A 22462-nucleotide genomic window follows, 5' to 3' on the forward strand; every position below is an offset into this window, starting at 1 on the left:
GTTTCTCAAGGTTATACTCGTTAGATTAAAACTAGAAAATCACTAATACACATGCGCGAGTCGTGCAGGCCTGTCTACTTATTTTAATCACGCAAACATTTAGTGTTAAGCAAGTCGCAGGTCTGACAGGAGAGGGGTCCAGACCCTGCGGACCATCCCCCTTGGATCCCCTACTTAAACACCAACACCTGATAAAGAAAGCTTCTCCCGCGTTGCTTTATTTAACAAAATCGATGGCAAAATTTTGGAAGCCCAGCAGAAAATGTACGCAAGTTTTCGTCGTGTGCGTGGTTTAGGCTACATGACTGTTTTTCTAATGTTGTACATATACTTGCAGCGATACCTGCTACATCATGTTCGGCAGAACGATCATTCAGCGCGTTGCGCCGATTGACTGACTTACCTCCGCAGCACCAAGGGGCAACAACGTGTCAGTAACATCGCACTCAACAATGACATGAGTTGTATCATCATTGATATCTTCGGCCGTCAAAATGGAAAACACAGTTATTTCTTTTAACGTGTTTATTAGCTCATATGATAGATTCATATGTATTATTTTTTTCTCAAGCATCTCAACGGTCCGGAATCCTGAATCCTTTAATCTGGTTGGCTAATTGCGCGCGCTCCAGCGGTCCGGTTTTTCTCATCCGGACCCCGCATACGGACCGCTCACGGCGCGAAATCATTTTGCACCTTTGAGTCTAAGGAACACATCTCTAAAGACAAAAATAGCCTCACCATCCGGTGTTAATGCTAAAGGACAAAAAAGTAGTGGAATTAAAGGCCTCAAAGTTCTTCAAAAGGCGAGGTATTTATTTATTTCTCAACAAAATCGAGTTGTAGTTTACCGTTCGCAGTTTGCCGTTGTTTGTTCATCTCGCAATGATTTTCACGCCATTGCGGTAAAATTCATTCGGTTTTTTAGACTCTATCTATGTGCTGAACTGCATTGTTTATCTGTCACTTTTTGCTTAAACAGAACACTATTTACCATCATTCATGGTCATGAGATTCTTTGATTAAAAACGGACAAATTAATTATCACAATATTGTGCCGTACGTAGACGCTACGCATTTCATTCAGTTTGGCACTGTTTATCAGAATAAGAATCAACGCAGAGATAATTAATTTGTTAAATACAAGTGTATTAATAGCTTGTTAAACTGCTTTTCGGCCAAAGAGTATTTTTGAATCAGAAAAATAGGCTTAGCAAAGTTGCAAAACTTCTAACAAGACTTTTCAAAACATTATTTAAGCTTATAGGGAATTGTTCGGAAGCCGAAATCGATTATTATTAAAAGTATTAGGTTTTGTGGCATATTTGTGCTATATTTTAGTATGATTTCATTGACTTTTCTTGATTTACTGCAGTGTAAATTAAGCTGAACATTTCTTGAGTACGGTTCATTTTAAGCGAAGCTATTTTATTCGGAATTAATGTTTGTCTTGCTTAATGCTTGACTTTTGCTTGTCGATCAAGTCGGACTCGACATTGAAATCAAATCCGCGCGTATACAAAGATTTTGTGACAGATTTTTTCACTGTTTGTTAAATTCAAACAAACTTAAGCAGGAAAAAAATAAAAACGTTATTTACCGGCCTAGGTCGGTCCGTATTGGGAAAAACTGTACCCTAGGTCTTGAGCACGGCCCTCGGCCGCGGCCTCGGGCCGTGCTCAAGACCGAGGGTACAGTTTTTCCCAATACGGACCTCCAGGCCGGCAAATAACATATATGTATTTACACTTCATATGTAGGCCAACGTTAGTGTATCGTAGCAAATGGGTGACTTCCCACCTTGGCAAAAAATTGCTCGTACACCTATATATACTTCACAAGAGATATTCTTGGTTATAGACCCAAGCTTTGTATTACCATATTATTGAAAACGTAAGGCTAATTTTACATGTCACTCTATCTCGGTTTCTTTTGGCTGAACAAAATGAGCGCGCGGTTAAAAATCTATTGCAGTGCAACAGATTTTATAAATCAGGCCGCCTTTCATCCTCGCGATTCAAGTAAGGCAAAGGAAATCAGGCCAACAAATCGTAGCGTATACATTTGCCTATTCGCAATATTGTATGCCAGATTTACCGACATAGCATTTTCACGATTTAGCATAGATTTTCGGAGCCAAATTTTATCGCACCGATCAAAGACTCCAAACAAGAAAATCAAGATGGAAAACAAAACAAAAACAAGCAAACCAAAAAACGAAAACGAAAACAAAGAAATCGTGTTATTTTAATTGTTAACTTGTTTAGAGATAACAATGAACAGAGTGTTGTACTTGACATGTATTTACATTTAATTTTAGCGAAATCTTTTTATCGCGAAATTTTCTGTTTGAATAAGGTAACTACTAAGCATGCTTATCCATAGGAGGGGGGTATAACCAAAGTTTTTTTTTTCGTTTTCAGTTATCAGATGGCTTGGCCTATAATTGGGTGGGGTTATATGATTTTACGGTACAGTGGAACCTCGATATAACAAATCCCTTTAAAAAAAGAAGTCCGCGGTATAACAAACGATATTCAGCCCGACAAAGTTACTAAAGAACTCAAATTATAGCGAAGAATAATAAATAGGTGCTGCGTAGCACTTTGTGTTTTGGTGCTATAAAAAAGTTTTTCTTTAACAGTGCTAAATTGTTGTTTCGTTTTGCGAAAAGTTTCGGGAATGACCCCCTTCATCAGTCGCAAAGTTCAATTTTATGTTACAGCGAACACATTTTCCCTTGTCACATTTTTATGTTACAGCGAACACATTTTCCCTTGTCACATTTTTATGTTACAGCGAACACATTTTCCCTTGTCGCATGGTTATATCGGGCATTCACTGTATTAGCAATATAGTCACTGTTGTTGTTACAGATCATTTGTCTTTGTTTTGAGTCAAGTTCGACTTAAATTCTTAAATCATCACCAGTGACCACTAATTTCCTACTTCTCTTTACCTTTTTACCTTTTTTTACCTTTACCTTTTAAAAACAAAATCAAGAAGAGAGGGTGTAAGAATGTCGGACGTGATCACTTCAGGAAAATCACCACAGGGAAAAATACAGAAAATGTACAAATAATGCAAGAAGAATCAAATGACAGGATGAAAGTAGCTAAGGAATTGTTCTAAGTGTAGACGGACAGCGGTTTATGCTAAAAAAAGCCTGCAATGACCAGCTGCAAACCTTCGACGTTCGGCATATTTTCGGTAAAACCTGTCGGTTGTATTCGGCTTTTACGAAGACTCTACAGGAAGCGCTGGCGCCGAGCGTCGGTTCTCTTCTAACCAGTCGGAAAAGACGAGGTCTGAGTGTGCGATATATTTGCTTTCAGCTTTCGAAGTCTAAAGCGTTCACAGCTACAGGCGAAGAAATTCCAGTTGCAGGCGGTTGTTTCACGTTCGTACTTTGTTGGTAGACCTGTATTTACACCCCTGCGTGACTCGTGGAGGCGACATTGGGGTCCCTGTGTCGATTTGAATGGTAGCGGTATTTCTCTATAACTTCAAGAAGCCATTTCTTTGTGACTGGCTGTTTAATGCTTTTACACACACCTGAAATATCAAAGATTGCGTGTACTTTATTAATCTCATCACATATGCAAGAATCCCTTAGTCCACGCGGAAAACTGTTAATGGGATGGATCGTTGCTAGAGCAATAGCCTGCGAAAGCCTGTTCGCAGGCTACTAGAGCAATTGTCTTACAAAATTGAAAAGGTACCAAGCGCGGAAAGCATGAAGCATAAAGCGCGGGGAAAATGTAACCGATACCAAGCGCGGGGAAAAATTTAGCCGGTACCAAGCGCAGAAAACATGTAACCTGCGACAAGCGCGGGAAAAATGACCGGGACAAGCGCGGGAAAAAAGAACCGAGACCAAGCGCGGGAAAAATGGCACAAGTACCAAGCGCGGGAAAATATGTACACGCTTGTGGACTCTTGTGAGCGCGGGAGAAACATGAAGCTGGTATTAAGCGCGGGAAAAAGCGTCTACGTCAAGTCGCGATTGGTTCTGGTTTGGTTGAATACCCCAGTACAGTTTGTTCTGATTGCAATGGTGAGTGAATCTTGTAGCGCAAAGCTAAAGAAAACACAGTTACCACAAGGCATGCAGAGCAATTGTTTCTCATTGTAAGACCATAATGTTCTTTGCAAATAACACCACAAACAGCTTAGCTCTTGTTAGTGTGACACTAAGCACAGACATTTTTGAGCCACGAACTGCACTTAAAAATTGACTGTTATCGTTCTGGGCGCTTTCACCTAATAGAATGAGTTTGGAAAGTCCCCGTTTTAGTATTTTCAACTTGACTTCACGGGCAAAAATTCAAGATTACACGGCAAAGAAGAGAAAATTCGACTTCGGTACTTGTCCCTGGCCCAAAACGTCTGTGCTTAAGTTCCCTACTCGCGCGGCCATGCATTAAAAAATAATAACCAAACTTGATCTTACTCATAGCCGTGTTGTAGCCATTGGGGAAGCTTTTGTCTTCTCTGACTCTGAGGAACTTCCATTGATTGTTCTCAGCGTCCCAAGTACATTCAACAACTTTCTTGTTTAGGTTTTTCAATTCTTTTGTTACCTGAGAGGAAGAAAATTAACAAAAGTAGTTGACTACAGTAGTTAAAACTGAACAAAATTCGGCCAGTGGGGAAAGCTTTCACGCGGCTCTCAACTTGTTCAAGCACTTCACGGTGTTTAACTGTGCCCCAGTCTTCATGCCGGTCAAACGGAAAATTACAGCTAGAGAAAAGGACGGTTCGAAAGCTTCACGCCGTCGCTGATTGCACTTTCGTAAACGGTCGATGCCACCAATGGTAAACAAGCTTTTCGTAATGGACGATGCCAAATCTGCTGTGGTCTAGGTCAAACATGTTCTTTGATTATAAGATGCCCGGGATTAGATGAAATTAGGCCGCCTAGATAAGGTGATTATTAGAAAATTGCTTCACGCTTAGGTTAGGGATAGGGCCAGATAAGGTCACCTACTATAAACACGACACTGAGAAAGGCACCGGATCAACGTAGTGGTGAAGTAGCGAGGGAGGAATGCTAGCAGGCCGTATGTTTTGGCTTCGTTTCTGAGTGGTGAAACGCATTTTTTAGTAGATCAAAGTCTCTTCGAGATATCGACGTTTTTGCATGAAGTATGAGTCGAAGGTTTATCCTGTGCATTGTTCTTCGAACTTATCATTACAGTTTCTTTGTAGTTTAGTTTAACAATTTCCTATCTTCGCGGAGGAAATGCAGCCATATAATTTTGTCAAAAATGGTTCGTCCGCGCCGGGTATTTATACACATATTCCTTAACATTACACAAATAGGAAAGATTTCCGCACAGGACCCTACATTAATTATGTATACAACTATTTCATACTATCACTATACATAAACAGCAATCATGAAAAGAACGAATCAGTCAGAAAATTGTATGCATAATTAATGTAGGGTCCTGTGCGGAAATCTTACCCACAAATAAACAGTGCAAATTTCACCGAGATCTGACAATTCTATACTTTAAAATTGCAAGGACTTTTCGAGGCAGTCGATTACGGCAGCGAAATTAGCAAATGAAACAGCAAAATTTGCGTTCGACGCTTTTTGCGACGCCATATTTGAATTGTTTTAGGTAGACCGCTGTTCAATGTTTTCAAGGCCGTATCGTTACGATTGCTCCACGAAAAAGCACGAAAAAAATACGGATATTTCCGACTACTGTCGGAGAAAACATTGCGCATATAATTGCGGCGTAAACAGATCGTTACACTCAAGCTGCGTTTTGTCTAGGCTCTGCGAGGGTCGGATATCAAGACCCAGGATTAAACAAAAGCCATATATACAGTGAATGCTTTCGAATTATATTTGAAGATGAAATACGAAAGAATTTTGCTGTCTTTGACTGAAATTCCACTCGAACTGCGTAGATACGATCGCATGTTGTAAAGCCGATTCATGCAACATTGCTGTCATTCCCTGTCAACGCGAGGTCACGTCCCTAACGACCTAGGCTGATGACGAAATAGAGTTGCGCTTGCATGTAGCGACCAAATTTGGCCTAATTTTTAACCGCTCCTAAGCTAAAAGAAGCCCCCATCTCTTGCATTTGTTTTAACTTCAATAATATCTTTGAAAAGAGCGAGTTTTTTGGTATGGTTTATTTTTGACGTTTGTAATTTTTAAACGATGTAAGTGCTAGTGATTATTTATTCGTGTTTTAGTTACGCAATCCATTGTTTGTGCGACGCTTTTTATAGATCGCCTTTCAGACACACGAGCGTTGAGATAAGAAAGCTGACATGTCACTTTTAAAATTGTTATATAACGTTTGTAAATGTGACAAGTCACGTTTTTTTCACGAGATCGCAAATGATCACCCACAGCGGAAAGTAATCCCTTGAGAAATTAAAACAGTCCCTTGAGAAATTAAAAAAGTCCCTTGAGAGTTTACAAATATGTGGTTCCAAATTTTGTCCACATAACCCCTATTCTACGTTTTTAGCTTGTAAACAAGCAAAAACGTCGAAAAAATAATTTGGTATATAGTGAAAATTTCTTCTAAGCAAGTGTCGAGTGGTGACACGCAGTTTTTAAGAACAAAACTAACAAGTGTCGTAAAATGGCATCGACACAGGCTAAATCTCAGTTCACCCTTTGTTGTCCTTTAAAACAACAAAAACAAGATGACGACAAACCTTGATAGCAGCAAATGGTTTATCGTAACCGCCGACCATCAGTGCACCAATTGATTGAGGGATACAACTGTAACAAAAAGAGGACGGATATTACTGATTTAAGCAAGGGTTTAAATAAGGCGCTTAGTAAGTGCCGTTGGTTTTGCAACGTAAATAGAAAATTTTTCTTCGATGACTGAAATCTGAATTAGTTAAAACCATACCCAATTTCAAACCCGAACGCAAAACAATACCCAGACGAAAATGGCGAAAGGTATGACTATTTCTAAACCAAAAGAGCTTAAACAAAACCCATGCTTTTTAGGCGGCGTATACCCTTTAGAGCTTATATAAGGGAATCCCCCCGTGACATACCCTTCTTGCGTGACAGTTCTTATGCTATGTAGGGGAATCCCCCGTGACATACCCTTCTTGCGCGACAGTTCGTATGTTAAGCACGAAATCCACTGAGTTGAGTGTATGTGGTTTCCATTTTAATACTTCAGGACTTTGGCCGGGAGCATATGGCTAAAAAAGAAAGACAATAAATATGTGAAGTTATTAATTTATTTCTCTCTCAAATTACTGTTTCTCTTTGGTCAGAAATGTTTATCAAGTAGCCGAATGTGTAGAGAGAACAATTAAAGTGACACTGTCACCAGTTTCACTTAAAAAACTCAAGAGCCTAAAGACATGGAGACTACGAATAGTGGTCCAATTTTGTTCAAAATCACCACGCAAGTGCACTGGAGCGATAAACAAGTGATATTATTGTGATGCCATCAGGAATTTTAGATCTCAACTTGGTCCTTGTGGAATTAAAAAACACCAAAAAGGTATTATGGCTCCCTTCTTCCTTCCGGCAACAACAATTTAATTTATATCTCCATCTTGATGTACTAGGTGCAGCCATGTACGAGAAGACCTATTCGCCTACTTAATTACTTTAAGATCAAGGAAATTAATTTTAAAAAATATTATCGTAGTAATTTTCAGAGGACGTCTAAGACTGAAAACGTTTAATGCACACGAATCAGAAACTTCTGCACGAACTCAATAACCTTTCGTTTATGTTTCTTCGTGGTAAACTCTCTTACATCCCGAGGGGGCCAAGGGGGGGGGGGGGTGGGGGGGGGGGGCTCCCATATGAAAGGGATGGAGATTTTCGTCGTCTTACTTTGGGGTGTAAATTACGGGTTTAAGATCTCACTTGGAGTGTTCACGACAGAACGCCAAAATTTTTAGCTGTCAAGATCTCACTTAAGGTTGCACATGAAGAAATAAAGAAAACGCCGCTCCTTATATTAGAGAACGCGGTGCAGGAAAACTTGTTAAGTAAATCAGACACAGAAGCTTCCGATCTTTTTTGTACACTTTTATCTTATTCACCTCCTCAGCTGGATTGAATATAAGACCATCATTTTCATGGCTAAGTTTTGGACTCCAGCTTTCTAAAATCTAAAATAGAAAATAAAACATATTAGTGAAACGTACCGAATTACTGCCACTCTTTTAGGTTTTTGACCGACTAATCTATTAAACATTCTGAAATATGTACAGAAATAGTTTGTGTGGTAATTTTGCAGTCGCCACGCTAACTTTCGAGAGAAACCAAAGCTGTTTCGTTGTGCAGTGCGCTTCAGTTTGTGAGCAAAATTAGGCAGCAATTGAAGGTATTAGATTTTTGCACGTTACGCAACATTGTTAAGTGGGAGAGGGTGAATTACTTAATTTTTTCATGTTTCAAGTAAGAAAAACAGCAACTGCGCCAAGGTTTTTGTTAAAGATTGTAGTTGATTGCTGACTAAAACACCTACCCACTCTGCTTTTTCTACTGGAAAGAACTTCTTTGCCCTTATACTAAATGGCTCCCTCGACTTGTCAAATAATCCTTGCTGTGCCTAAAAGAAAGGAAAATAAAAATGTTATTTCTCCTTACAAAATTGATATATTACTAAGAAGGTGGTAAGAATTTAAAAAGTCAACAACTAGGGGATAGAGCAGTTTACACTTGAGTGTCGAAATTCGCATTTGCTTTGGTTTTGCATTACTACGCTTAGTGACTGGTTTAAAAAACTCGCGCCACTTTTAGATCGGCTTTCACTTAAGTGTCGAAAGTAATTCGCGTTTGCATTGGTTTTGCATTACTAGGCTTAGTGGTTGGTTTAAAACTCCCCCGCCATTTTTTTTTTTCAACCAATCAGAAGTAAAACCAAAACCAATCGTGACTCGCTCACACACATTTTCCCGCGCTTCACGCTGACTAAACGTATTTACTTCGAGTTTTGAGTGGTTCACTGGATTGTCTGTGTGTTTTATGATTGGCCAGAGTGATTTTCTGGTTTTGGTTTTACAACACTCATTTAAAAATCGCTCTTTTGTGTTGATGTAGCACCAAATTTTTAGACCTAACATATTTAAAAAGAATGTATGTAATCAGCAAGAAGAATTTAAATATGATCGCGACCCACAACTTCATTCTAAACTGCATAGCTGGCTGTTTCCCTCTCCTGATCAGTCGGCAAAATAAAATAGTAGTAAAGCAACTGGGAAAATGAGTGTCGTGTCAAAGCTGCAATATGAACTGAGAGGGGGGAGGAATATTCGACAGAGTGTGGGATCGATCTCAAAAGCGAAATTTTTGAACGAAAGTATGAAGCTAACCTTAAGTTTCAGAATTTTCTTGGGGTGTGTGGATCTTTTCTAGAACAACACATTAAGGATTGTTTACACTTGGAAAAAACAGAACAAACAAACAAAACAAAAAAACCAGCAAAACTTACTGCTTGGCTGCGGGCAAACTCGATTTCTTTCTCAATGCACAGCATTCTGATATCATGGCTTTTTTTACCGACTTCCTGTCCCTGTAAGTGAAGGATCAGAAAATAAGCGGTCTTATTAGCAACATTTCAGTCAATGATCGCGCTACACAGTGCAAAAAACGCTGAAAATCTGTCCTTTGAAGTATAGGGTAGAGCTCAGAATGTGAACGTGCCGTCGCGTTCTGCCCCCCTAAACCGCAGCTTACTCAACATTTTACAAAGAATGCATGGGCTAATTTGAAAGCAAATATCTTTCTTAATATAACACATAAAGGGCTACAAAGTTGCAGATAAGTAAGTTTCACAAGCTCTTTTAAAGTTTGGAGTCGATTTGTAAACAGCAGTAAGCATGAAACCTTCTTCATGCAAAGTGGTATGCCAATCAGGTTAAATGAAAACACTAATATCAGCAAAGATTTACCTTAAAGCAAAAAGAAGTTATTTAAAATACATTGACATATTCCTTATGTTGTAAAACACGCTCAAGATAGATAAATTTAATACTGTAACAAATTATAACATTTTAAAATATCAATTAAAACATTGCTGATAAATCATAAAAAAGAAATGGAAACAGCTTACCTGGAATCTAATTATGTCATAAGCCAGGTATCGGGGATGAACTTTATCATTTTCCTTGTCAAGGACCATTTCCTTTAAAATAAACAACAACAACAACACATCAACTAAGTGATAACTAATCCTGGAGGTAGAGGGGGGGCAGTGTTCTCCTTATCAGGCGGTAACCGGTAAAATTTACCGCTTGTAACACGAATCTTTACCGCCTAGAATCGCTAAGATATCTTGTAAATTCAACAGGTAAATAACAAAGTAACACCACTCGTTTCACCTTCGTAGTCATGATTGAACATATAAAATAACAGATTGAAAATAAACAGCGACAAATGCAATATTCATTTACGAATTTGTGCTAGTATTCAATATATTTTTTTCCCTTCGCTTTCCGAATTTCTGAGGGCTGATATCCAGGGAAGAGTGTCACTTCGCGGCAAGTGCACATCTGTTGTTGCACAGTTTCCACGATCGATTCCAAAATGAAGCGGCAGCAATCCTTGCTGTCCTTTCACTTTGTCCATTGAAAATAAAAACAATTGCAAAGGCAAAGAGGTAAAAATAATTCCAGAAGTGAGAAATATTACTTACATATAATATTTCAGTTTTCAAAAACATGCAAAATGCAGAAAATAGCTGATTGCTTAGTTGACCGTAGCTGACGCGTGGTGAAGACAAAGGCAGCTTTCGATGTCAAATTCTTCTCATAAGTTCGTAAGTGTTTAAAACAAAATCGAGATGACAGGTTAAAAGAAGCACTCATAATACAACTTTGTAACAACGCTGTCGTGAATGCTGAGTATTCAAAGCAAAGAAAAAAAGAGCTGCAGCAATTCGTAGCAACACAGGTAACCAAAGCGTACTATGAGAGTTTGTATGGATGTACTAAGAAGGCTTGTATGGATTTGAAATAAAGATGAGAAAAAATATATCTTTTTACCGGTGAAAAGTTATAATGAAACTTTAAACCTTACCTGGTGTCACGTTTTTGTATTTCTAGTGCTTTAGAAAGTCATACGCGCGATTTTCGTCTTAACCGTCTGTTGCGTACTAAAAGAAAGACAAGGTAGGAAAGCAAATTCGAAAGGCGAACGCAGGCCTCTTCGAAAAACTCGCTAAAAGTACCTCAAAACCAGACCTAACTCGATCTTTTCCCTTCACGATCCAAGAGCGATAATTATTCCATCTTTCTATGTAATTGAATTGCATTCAAGTTGAAGTTTGGAGCCAAGAACTTCATTTGAATTCACAACTTCGGCACAAATCGGGCGCCATTACGGCCGTGAAATTCAAATGCGAGCACCTAGCTAACGGCCGAGCCTAGGGCGAGTACAAAATCCACCCCATCCGGGGGAGACAGAGGAGATCTCTTGTAAGCACCATCTCATACTCACTACAGCCACTATAAGTTAATTTTTGTAACGTTCGGAACGGTGCACAGATTTGAATGTTGATTGAATGGGTTGCTGACGTTTGGGTTTACCCGCCGTTACAAAAATTAACTTATAGTGGCTGTAGTGAGTATGAGATGGTGCTTACAAGAGATCTCCTCTGTCTCCCCCGGATGGGGTGGATTTTGTACTCGCCCTAGGCTCGGCCGTTAGCTAGGTGCTCGCATTTGAATTTCACGGCCGTAATGGCGCCCGATTTGTGCCGAAGTTGTGAATTCAAATGAAGTTCTTGGCTCCAAACTTCAACTTGAATGCAATTCAATTACATAGAAAGATGGAATAATTATCGCTCTTGGATCGTGAAGGGAAAAGATCGAGTTAGGTCTGGTTTTGAGGTACTTTTAGCGAGTTTTTCGAAGAGGCCTGCGTTCGCCTTTCGAATTTGCTTTCCTACCTTGTCTTTCTTTTAGTACGCAACAGACGGTTAAGACGAAAATCGCGCGTATGACTTTCTAAAGCACTAGAAATACAAAAACGTGACACCAGGTAAGGTTTAAAGTTTCATTATAACTTTTCGCCGGTAAAAAGGGATATTTTTCTCAACTTTATTTCAAATCCATACAAGCCTTCTTAGTACATCCATACAAACTCTCATAGTACGCTTTGGTTACCTGTGGTAGCAAAGAGGAAAGAGGACCGCCGATATTTTAAGTAGTACGTCATGTAAGCGACAGCAAATGTATCCTTAAAACTAACGTTGTCATGAAATAAAATTCGACCAGCATTTGGACAACATTCTGTTTCATGTAGGTAAACTAGAAAACGGCTGGCATTTATCGGAATTTCTTTACCGGTTTAAAAAGTTTTCCTACCTGCTGTGCTGAAAACTATGGAGAACCCTGGGGGGGGGGGGGGGGGGGGGGGTTACTAAGAAAAAACTGGTCCAAACCCTTTAAACTCTAATATACCAATCTTGACAAAGATGTTTACCCTTTTACATGCCTTGTGCAGAAAACGATACCCCTCTCACATGTTGGGAGAATGACATGTTGGCTTTTTACGAAGTGTAGAGAAGTTAATTTGGGACCACCAGCGGCAGGAAAGAGGATTTGAACTTGGGACATCTGGATTACAAATCCATTGCCTGATCAACTAGGCCACAACACTACCTTCCTTTTTTTACAGATGGAATATATTATCCCACTGCCCTTACTCAATCACTCTCCCCTGATGCAAAAGGGTAAAATCCTTGTTGCTTTAACTTACATTACCTTGAATATCAATTCTGTAAAAAAAAATAATATTCAACAGACTTAACACTTTATAAAGTGTATTTTCTTTTACCCCATCAATCAAGGAGTCAAAGATGTGCTCGTGAAGGTTTTTACGCTGAGGAAAGTGAAAGTGTGGTGCACCAAACACATTGTTGTCTCTGTCGATAAGGTAAATCTCTTTTTCTTTTAAAATAAGCATCATATATCTGCAAAGAAAAGGGAAAATGCATGGATGAATGGATGGGTGAAAGTAGGTAGGGAAGAAGGGAGGAAGGGAGGGAGAGAAGAACGGAGGGAGGAATATAGTTGGTGGAGAGAAGTATGGCAGGAGGGAAGGAGAGAGGGAGGGGGAATAGTTGGTGGAGAAAAGAAGGGAGGAAGGGAGGGAGAGAAGGGGGGATATTGGGTGGAGAGAAGAATGGAGAGAGGGAGAGAGGGAGAGAGAGAGAGAGGGATAGTTGGTGGAGAGAAGGAGGGATCAGGGTGAAAGGGTTGGTTGGAGGAGGGAGGAAGAGAGGGATTACTAAAAGAGAGGGAGAGGGGCTAGCTGGCTGGTATACAGATGGAGGGATGGGAGGGTAGACTGAATGGATGAGTGAAGGATAGAATGACAGACCCGATGGATGAACAGACTGGATAGATAAAACATAGATATGAAGTAATAAACCAACACTGCACAATGCACTGAAGGTGATTCCTCAGTCTCTATGGCAATTTTTTCACAGGGAGTGAAAGTGTTTAAGATTTATGGAAAAGACACTGTGCAAGAAAGATTCAGTTTTCAACATCTGCTGTCATTCTTATTCAGAATATCAATACATCAACAAGCCAACAGGCGATGAGAATTTAACAAGATCATGATGCATCAACTAGGGAATATGATTTATGAACAGATTCTCAGAACTAACATTAAAAATAGTATACTGCATTTACCGTCGCTTGCATCTAAGCGTTAACACTCGCCGCCAAAACATGATCTAATTGGGTATCAAACGTGACAGGATTGGTCATCAAACATTTGAAGTTTAGCAGACTGTAACAGCAACTTTTGTACCGAAACTTCAACACATTCCGGTTTCGAAACAGTTGAAATGGCGAATATCAAGACTTCCCCCGACAAATTGATCCTGATCTGTGTCGATATGCATTTGCAGGTTCACTTGAATCACTTCTGGTGCAAAGTTTCGCCTGTTCTCAGTGTTTATGGTGAGCATTTTAAGCCTGAAAGTTGCCGTTATGGTCTGCTAAACTTCAATGTTTGATGACGAATCATACACGTTTAATACCCAATTAGTTCATGTTTCAGTGGTGAGTGTTCACGCTTAGATGCAAGTGACGGTAGTATAAAGAAGATGGATTTCAGCCTGCAGAGAGACTAACCTGACACCATCTGCTTTCCAACTAACTCTGTAAGGTTTCTCATGAAGCAGTTTAATGTTCTGAACATCCATTGAGACTGGCTGGCTTCCTGGAAATCCACTGCTGCTAGATTAAAATGTAAGATATTAAGCAGTACTTTTATGCAGTACTGACTATAATACTGTACAAGGTGGTTCTAGCTTATAAGTCTGTGGATAAAATCCTAGTGTGTGACCATTCAAATAAGCAGATATCACTTGACGGCACTGAATGACATATGCTAATAATTACAACTCGTATATAGCTAGAATTGGCAATGTCAAAAGCACCGTGTGTAGGAATAGAGAAATAAAGCTGGAACTTTTTTAACTTATCTCCAGTAAAACTTTACCTTTCCCAGGAGCACATTTTTTGACATATTTCTTGAATTTCCTCTCTTCTAGGTGATTGTACAACTTCTATGCCTTCTACTTCATCCATAAACTTTGCCTCCTGTAGACAGTCGAACATGATATGGACATTGTCAGTCATCACTTAGTCTGTGAATGGCCTATACAGCCAGCAGCTCAACTGTGGTTTCTGTAGCATGAAGCAGCTCGAGGAGTTATGTACTTTCCCCTGGATAAGATACTAGTCCATTGCAGGATTACCCCCGGCATTTAATTTTCAAAGGGGACGAGGGGGGTAGGGGGTGGATGTGAACAAGCATTTTGTTTATTATCTTATTTTAGCCCCTGTTTTTTTTTATAGGGAAGGGGGGGAGTGGATGTTAGCAAATAATTAAACTTTATTTTAGCAATAAATATCAATAATTTTTTACACTTTATCCAGCGTCATTGTCCTTATTTTCTTTTTTAATGTGTCCATTGTTTTTTTTCTTTGGGATCACCCCTGAACCCATTTACATGTATACACCTCGGTGGAGAGAACACTATGAGAGTCAAGTGTATTGCCTAAGAACACAACGCAGTGCCCTTAAAAGTTGCAAGCCACTGAAAGTAGCGAAAGCACTGGCTGTTATACAAATCTGGAAGTAACGAGTGTCATTACTTTCATCCGCAACTTTACAGTAATGGCAGTTCATTGAGAATAAGGAAATGCACAAACAGGGACTAACTTTTAATCTTGGATCCCTTCGAATTCTTTTCCTATTTCCGTCTGGACGACTTCCATCTTCCATAGTTTCGCCATTTTGTTCTTCATTGTCGCTGAGTCCTTCTTGTTCCTCAAGACACCAATCAGGTAGCTCGGGAGCCGGTATGGACTCCTTCGTGTCTCCATAACGACTGACAAGATCTTGTAAATAGTGTGCTTTGTAGATTCCTGGAGGGCGACACTACAAAACAGTGGAGACTGTGGTTAAAATGAGGCACCAAGAGGAGAAGTCTGTATTTACTATTAGCTGCAAAATGTCTCAGGCTTTTTTTTCATTTTATTTCAATTCAAACACAAACCTGTGCAAAACAATGTACAGCTGCCTCAACACTAAGAAAAGACAAAAAATAAACAACAGTCAGGAAATTGCAGGTTTAAAGTACTGTAACATCGATTGGTAGTTTAACTGCAAAAGCAGGAAAAGCTGTTAAATCTAATTGACCTGATTGCAGGTAAGCACCAAAATAATGTCAAGAAAATCAAATTTAAAATCACATTAAATCACAGTTTAGTGATTGTGCAAAAACTGACCCTTTTCAGTATTTTTCAATTTAATAATTAAGTAAACGTAACTACTGGGCTCAAAATAACTTGAATTCAGGCTTGGCCTTAAGAGGAACAGCTCTCAAAGCTTGACTAGGACAGTTGTATGCTTGTCTATGTTATGTATAAACTTTTGGGCAAGTGAGAATGAAAAGTTACTTTCCTAGCAGAAAAAATAAATCCACTTGTCCTGGATGACTGCATGACACTTTTTTCAAGTCCTATTACAGTTAATTAATTTTTATTTCGAAATCTGAATCATTTTTTCAGCAGAAAGTTTCAACCACAATGTTTTTTTTATTGTAAAATATTTACTCAAGATACAATGATCTTTACTTCAAACAAACCCTTACCTCCAGTCATCTCGCTCTACAAGGTAAGAAATAATTAAAAAGCCAGTTCTGTTAAAACCATGGGTACAGTGAACACCTGTAGATAAAGAAAAAAAACAACATTATTTTGGTTGCTATTAGTAGTAGATAAAATATGAGCGGGAGATCTGTATGGGCGTTTACAATGGCGAGCCGATAGGCGAGCCATTGTAAACGGCCATACAGATCGGACGCGAAAATATATTCTACTTGTGAAATGAAAACAATAAATTGAATGGAAAGTTTTGTTATGCGAATCAGTCGAGATCTGTATCAAAAGTTAATGAATACTAATTAGCTGAGCAGGAGTCTGTATCAAAAGTTAATTATATTGTTTGATTTGTATTGGGGTTTACAGTTGTGTAAATGTGATCTGAATACTGTGCTGGGATTGGTTTGCACCCTCATGAATAGTTAATGAATTTTACAAATAAGAAATAGAAAACTACTGGAATGTCATTTTGTTACTATGCAGGGTTGTTGCTAAGGGCCGACTGCCGGCTAATTTCGCTATCTGAAAGATAACTTAAATCTGGCTGAAATTTCACGCAAAAGCAAAGATAAACATTTAGAACTGCCAAGGCCAGACAAGCGAGCTGGGCTTGTTGATGAGCCAGCTGAGTGTTTTCTTAGCTAAATTCTGACTATGTGTAATGCTGGTGTTAAGTGACATTTATTTTGAAGCGGGCACCAACAAGTATGTTATAAACCAGGCATAACTAATCGATGACATCAATGACATCAATGGAATCAATGAGTAATCAATGAGTAATCGATGGGTAATCAGTTGATTAGTCATTGATTATTGCCGATGATCAATGAGTAATCGATGACTAATCGATAGGCCACAAAATTTTTGGTCATCGATTAGTCATCGATTGCATCGATTACTCATTGATTGCATTGATTACTCATGGATATAGTCTCGTGGTTGAAAACCGGAACTTGTAAAAGTATAACATGCTATAACAATCTAACAATATCATGGTAACACGTGAAAAAAGTACAGAAAGTAAAATTGCTTGCAGCTGTTCCAGTGCGTAATGTAAGTGCTTATGATGGCTGTCTCCCTAAGCCGAAGCAGTTTTACTTTGCTGACAAACATCCACGGACCAAAATCTATAACCACATAGTCGATTCTTGTCTTCGTACTTGTTACGGTAGTTTCATTTCCAGACTGGTTGGTTTTCCTGTTCAATCGTTTTGTTATTAAATAAAGAGTTGGGTAAAGTGAAATATTGAAATATCATCTGTATTTGTGCTTAGCCCTTCACGTCTTGATATGCCGGAAGGTTATTTGACCTTTTGTGAGGGCGTAACTTCGTCAACAAGAATGCCAGTTATAAAGCAAAATATGACTAACATAGAGAAAAAAAAAATCACAAAAAATGGTACAAGAAAGTTAGGAATGTGTCTTTTGTGTGCTTTATGATAGTTGATGAGTAATTGATGGGTCATCGATGAGTAATCAATAACATCAATAGGTAATCAATTACATCAACGAGTAATCAATGTCATCGATGAGTAATCGATAGACCACAAAATTTTTGGGCTTCGATTACTCATTGATCAGCGCCAATAATCAATGACTAATCAACTGATTACCCATCGATTACTCATTGATTACCAATTGATGTCATTGATCATCGATTAGTTATGCCTGGTATTAACCCTTAATTATGGTTCTATTAGTCAAAAATAGAAACATATTAAAAAAATTTTAAAATTATTATAGATTCGTAATTGAAACCCTAGTGTCAAGTTGTTGAGCAGTACTTTCATGTGGTGCTATATTTATGGTATTGTAAATAAAAGGTGGTCCCAGCTTTCTGCAAGTCTGTGAATGAAGCCCTGGTGTGAGAATGCTTAATAAGAGACTCAGCTAACAAATGAACAACACTGTATTGTCCACAAACCTATTAATTCTCCTGGGTTTTGGTTGAAGTAACGGTCACACATTCTGATAAAGAGATCAACTTGCTCTCTTGAAGGTACCTCACCATGCCTTTACAAGATAATTAAGAATATCGCAAAGATATTAGTTTCTTAAAAAAACTGTTGTGCTGCCTCTGCAGACGAGACACTTAGACTGATTATTATTCCACTATTGGCCATTTTACCATATTAGGCAAAAGAGCGCGCAAAATATGCCACGTTATTACACTGTAGAACAGGGCAAAAATACGGACGGACAAACTTACAGAATACGGACCAAAACTTAATAGTGGAATAATAAATCCCTTATTTGATGGTTTAACATATGATTAAATATTTTGCTCATTACTCAACTCATATTTTTCCTCGCCCCTACGGGACTCAGAAAAATGCTACGCAACTTGCAAAATATTTGCGCATATTATATGTTAAGCCATTGAATATGGTGTATTTATTAACTGGAAGTTGTTAAGGTCGCGGGGAACCACAGATGATATTATAGGCGAAATTTTGCCCTGCATCACGCTTTTCGGGATGGGTGCGAGCTGAGACGAAGAAAGAATATTACTGAAGTTCGACGGGGTGAAAGCGAGGAATTGGGAGATGTGTGGAGAGTGGGACGAGAGACACTCTGTGAGCGAGCCCGGGCGGAGATGCGGATGGTGATGTTATGCCTCTCCAGCGCCATCCGACCCGATCCAGTGCCCGGGGGCACCGGAGACCCCACGGTTGAGATCGAAGGTGTCCGACAACACGGTTCATGTGGGGTGAGATGCGGACCGACCACCGCACACCATCGCGTCTTGCTCCGTGTGTCAGTCGGCACTCGTGCATCGCTTTAATGCAATGATGAACCTAAGCTGTCCCCCGCGACCTTAAAGGCAGATAAACTACCATAGCAAATTTTGAAAACCTGATGTTTTAAGTGTTAGCCCTTCACCAGGCTGATTATCAACTTCAAATTGATAATCAACTACTAAATTATTCACCAAGAATCAAAATTTGCCTACCTGGGTCAATTTAAAAAAATAATTGTCACATTTTGAGCCATATGAAAGGGGGCAGGGATGCTTGTTGTCTTGGTTAGGGGTGCACATTCCCAATTTTGGTCTCACCAATATTTTTTGGTATAGAGGTCTCACTAAGGGATGCATGAAAAGAAATGAAAAATGTCATCATGCTGTGTTGGTTGTCCAACCAATCAGGCAGTAAAGAGTTGTCTTTTAGGGCTCAAAAAAGCTTGAGTCATGTTCAAATTGGTATTCTTTAGGGTTTAATTTAAACGTGTTGATGAGCATCCCTGTCCCTTTTATATAGGAGTCCCCCACCTCGGACAAAAATATGCACAATGCCAAATTTTTTTTAAAAAAGAATTAATTTACAAACCCCTTGCATTGCATCTTGACGTGATGGATTCCTGTCTTTTCCACCTCATCTTTGTTGTAAAAGCGATTTGTGTTTGTCAAATCAATAATCAATCCTAATCTCACCTGAAAAATGAAATTTAAGCATCAACTGGGAAGTGTCCTAGGTTTTTAGTACTTTGCACACAGTACATGTAGAAAGGCCGATTTACACGGTACGATTTTGTCGCATGCAACATGCTTACAACAGGTCTACAACACGAATTGTGTCGTGTAAATCAAACCTGAATGGTCTTAAGTCATGTCGTAGGCCTGTCGTAAGCATGTCGCATGCGACAAAATCATACCGTGTAAATCGGCCTTAAGGCAATAAATTATTAGAACAACAACTATGAGTGCAAAAAGAGTTGGTGAAGGGAGACATTTTAACAGTGAAACCTCAAGTCCTCCTTTCTTACCTACCGGTACTTGTTATCCATGCTTCCTGAAGTTCACAAATGCATTTATTGAATGGGAGGAGGGTTACCTGGATGTTAATTATCCATTTGTTTTTTTATAATGATGGTATCACTATATAACCACAACAGTGTGACTCTCAGTGACCAGCACTTCATGAATGGACTACTTAATCCAGAGTCCAACATGCTACCTATAAGGCCACCATGCCTTCCAGTTAAAAAGATATCATACTCGCTAACCTTTAAGGACTGAAAATATGCAAACAGCATAGGCAGCTGAAATCGATTAGCCTCAGGGATGTCATCATCATAACGTGGTCCTAATGGTGTTTTGAATGCAAGAAATTTTTCTGCAAATAAAATTCAAAGAACATTAATTTGACATTTTTGCAATCAACATGCATAAAATGGATAAAGTGTCAGGCCTCAGGATTTAACCTCCAAATCTCACGGTTTTCCACGATGAATTACAACCTCCATCAGATACATAGATACGGCCTAAAATTAACTCGATTTTTAAAATTATAGTTGCATATACAAATCACCTCAATTTAGAAGGATTAAATACTGTAATGTTGCATTTCTTCTCACTGGCAAATCTGGATCGAGCTATTTTAAAACCTCAATGTTATAAGTCCTAAGGGGGAAAAGGACACTAATAATGCCAGTTTGAACACTGCTAGGTATAGTTAACATTGAGATTCCTTTGTTTTAATCAGTTTTGTAAATCTTACGGTACAATTTGGGACCCTAATCTCATAACTTTTTGGAGTAATTTTTCTAGACCTCAAGATTTGGAGGTTTTGGATGTCGAAGGTCTGATGTACTGCTCAATACTCAGGTTGTGAAGTTGTATATAATAAACTATCTGTCTCTATCTCTATTGTCTTATTTGCAATTTTTCTGCCGAGAAGCCTTTAAACCCAAAAAAGTTTTATTCAACACATTTTGCGAAGTGCAAGACTTTGAATATACCAAAATTTTACCACAGATATTCTGTTTAAATTGAACGTTCAGAAACCTTAATAATCATTGTTCCCACTAAAGGCAAGTTTTCCCTTCCTCTTTTAATATCTTATTTATTCAGTAACCAGTTGCAATAATCTTCCATGAGTCCAATCCATTCTCTTTGAATATAAAACAAAGAACGCGACAACAAAAGTTTCTCTAATATTTATAGCTGTTGTTGTCCATGTTGTATGAAACAAACCTGCAATTATCTGACTTTTTCTGGGGCAGTTCAGCCATCGTGGTGGCACAGACATTATTTCAACTCTTCCTCTATAATTGCCTGTAGTTTACAAAGAGTTTTTACGAAATCATTGTCTAAATCAAGCCGTTTTCCGGCGGACTTTCCCAGCTTTCTCTTTCGGCTTACTTTCGGCAGCCATATTTTCTTGCCTCGTTGTGATGCAGCTAAACACTGTTTACCATTCCTGTCGCGTACAGTCGAGCAGAACTGGTGAGGAGCCCAGTATCGGAACTTTTTTAGTCGGACAGGGGATGGGGAGTAGTTGTAGTCGAATACTGATATAAATCAGAATGGGCTCCTGTATAAATTCATAAGGCAACTGCCCAATATATCCCGAATTAGAGCTTTGTAATCAGGGCTGTGGGCAGGATTTTACATTGGTGGGTGCGAGCACGGCCTATAGGGGGGGGGGGGGGTAGGGGTCCAGACACACCCATTGCACAGCCCTTGCTTTAATACGGGCCTGGTAATCATTGGGAAATGAAAGGAATTTTAATTAGGTAACTCTGTTTATTTTTGGTAATTATGACCTCTCTAACTTAGATTCAATAGTTCGAAGACTGTTCTTTCAAATACTGGGAGTTCTGATGAATGAGAGTTGAGAAAAAAGATTTTTTGGCTACATTCCAGAAGCAGTTACATGTCTCGTGTATAATCATGCTGTCATGATACCAGTGGTGGATCTAGGGAAGGGGCCCTGGCCCCCACCTTAATTTTAGGGCAAACTAAGGTCCAAAGGGCCGAGAAAAATTATTTTCCACAGTGGGCCTTTCCCTTATTCCAGGTTTGGATCCGCTACTGACAATATCAGTTCATTTAGTGCGATCGTCTATATGAGGGTAATTCTGAAAGAACCATTTGTGACTGATGTTTTGGCAATACTCACAGTCACTGAACTCTGAAGTTGATTAATTTTCTGCTAAAGTTGTAATATTAATATACTTGTTTTATATTCAAATTTGCCAGCATTTTGGATTATGATGGATGTAAAATTTGTTATGCAAGACGGTAATGCAGACAGAAGCCTTGGCTATGGAATCCAACAGGTTGCAGATTGCTTACTATAGACTAACAGACCACCTACAGATGTTCTGGTTCTTGTGTGCAGCTCATTCCATTGAAAATAATCAAGGTACTAGTCTGCAAAGACTGAAAACAGACTCTGCAGATGGTAATTTAGTCTGCTACCGTATAAGTCTGTTTTTCGCCAAATCAGATCTGCCGGTTTTGTACTGGACATTTTATCAAGTTTCCTGCACATAATTTCTCCATAATTTGCTCAAATCGAAAACT

At 39.0% G+C, this 22462-nt stretch overlaps 1 protein-coding gene across 1 annotated transcript; it reads right to left on the reverse strand.

Moving 5' to 3' along the window:
• Positions 1 to 2229: 2229 nt before the first annotated feature.
• LOC144666883 (mRNA-capping enzyme-like) lies at positions 2230 to 21328 on the reverse strand. Its single transcript, XM_078528310.1, has 18 exons — positions 21128 to 21328; positions 20158 to 20267; positions 19482 to 19585; positions 18077 to 18165; positions 16143 to 16218; positions 15546 to 15576; positions 15209 to 15427; positions 14483 to 14583; positions 14113 to 14214; positions 12803 to 12938; positions 10077 to 10148; positions 9456 to 9536; positions 8490 to 8573; positions 8062 to 8130; positions 7100 to 7200; positions 6694 to 6760; positions 4454 to 4583; positions 2230 to 3555 (listed from the first exon to the last, which is right to left on the reverse strand). Exons 1-18 carry the CDS (start codon positions 21180 to 21182, stop codon positions 3428 to 3430), a joined length of 1755 nt encoding a protein of 584 aa, XP_078384436.1. The 5' UTR covers positions 21183 to 21328; the 3' UTR covers positions 2230 to 3427.
• Positions 21329 to 22462: the final 1134 nt, after the last annotated feature.

Source organism: Oculina patagonica, chromosome 9 (assembly GCF_052425735.1).
Source record: "Oculina patagonica isolate OP01 chromosome 9, crgOcupat, whole genome shotgun sequence".
In the NCBI taxonomy this organism is placed as follows: Eukaryota; Metazoa; Cnidaria; class Anthozoa; order Scleractinia; family Oculinidae; genus Oculina; species Oculina patagonica.

Excerpts from the sequence above, each read along its gene's own strand:
- LOC144666883 (XM_078528310.1), bottom strand. The coding sequence starts at position 21,182 with ATGTCTGTGCCACCACGATGGCTGAACTGCCCCAGAAAAAGTCAGATA. Across the intron at positions 15,428-15,545 it reads CTGTACATTGTTTTGCACAG|TGTCGCCCTCCAGGAATCTA; the intron begins GTTTGTGTTTGA and ends ACTGTTTTGTAG. Across the intron at positions 14,215-14,482 it reads AAAATGTGCTCCTGGGAAAG|CAGTGGATTTCCAGGAAGCC; the intron begins GTAAAGTTTTAC and ends TTAATCTAGCAG.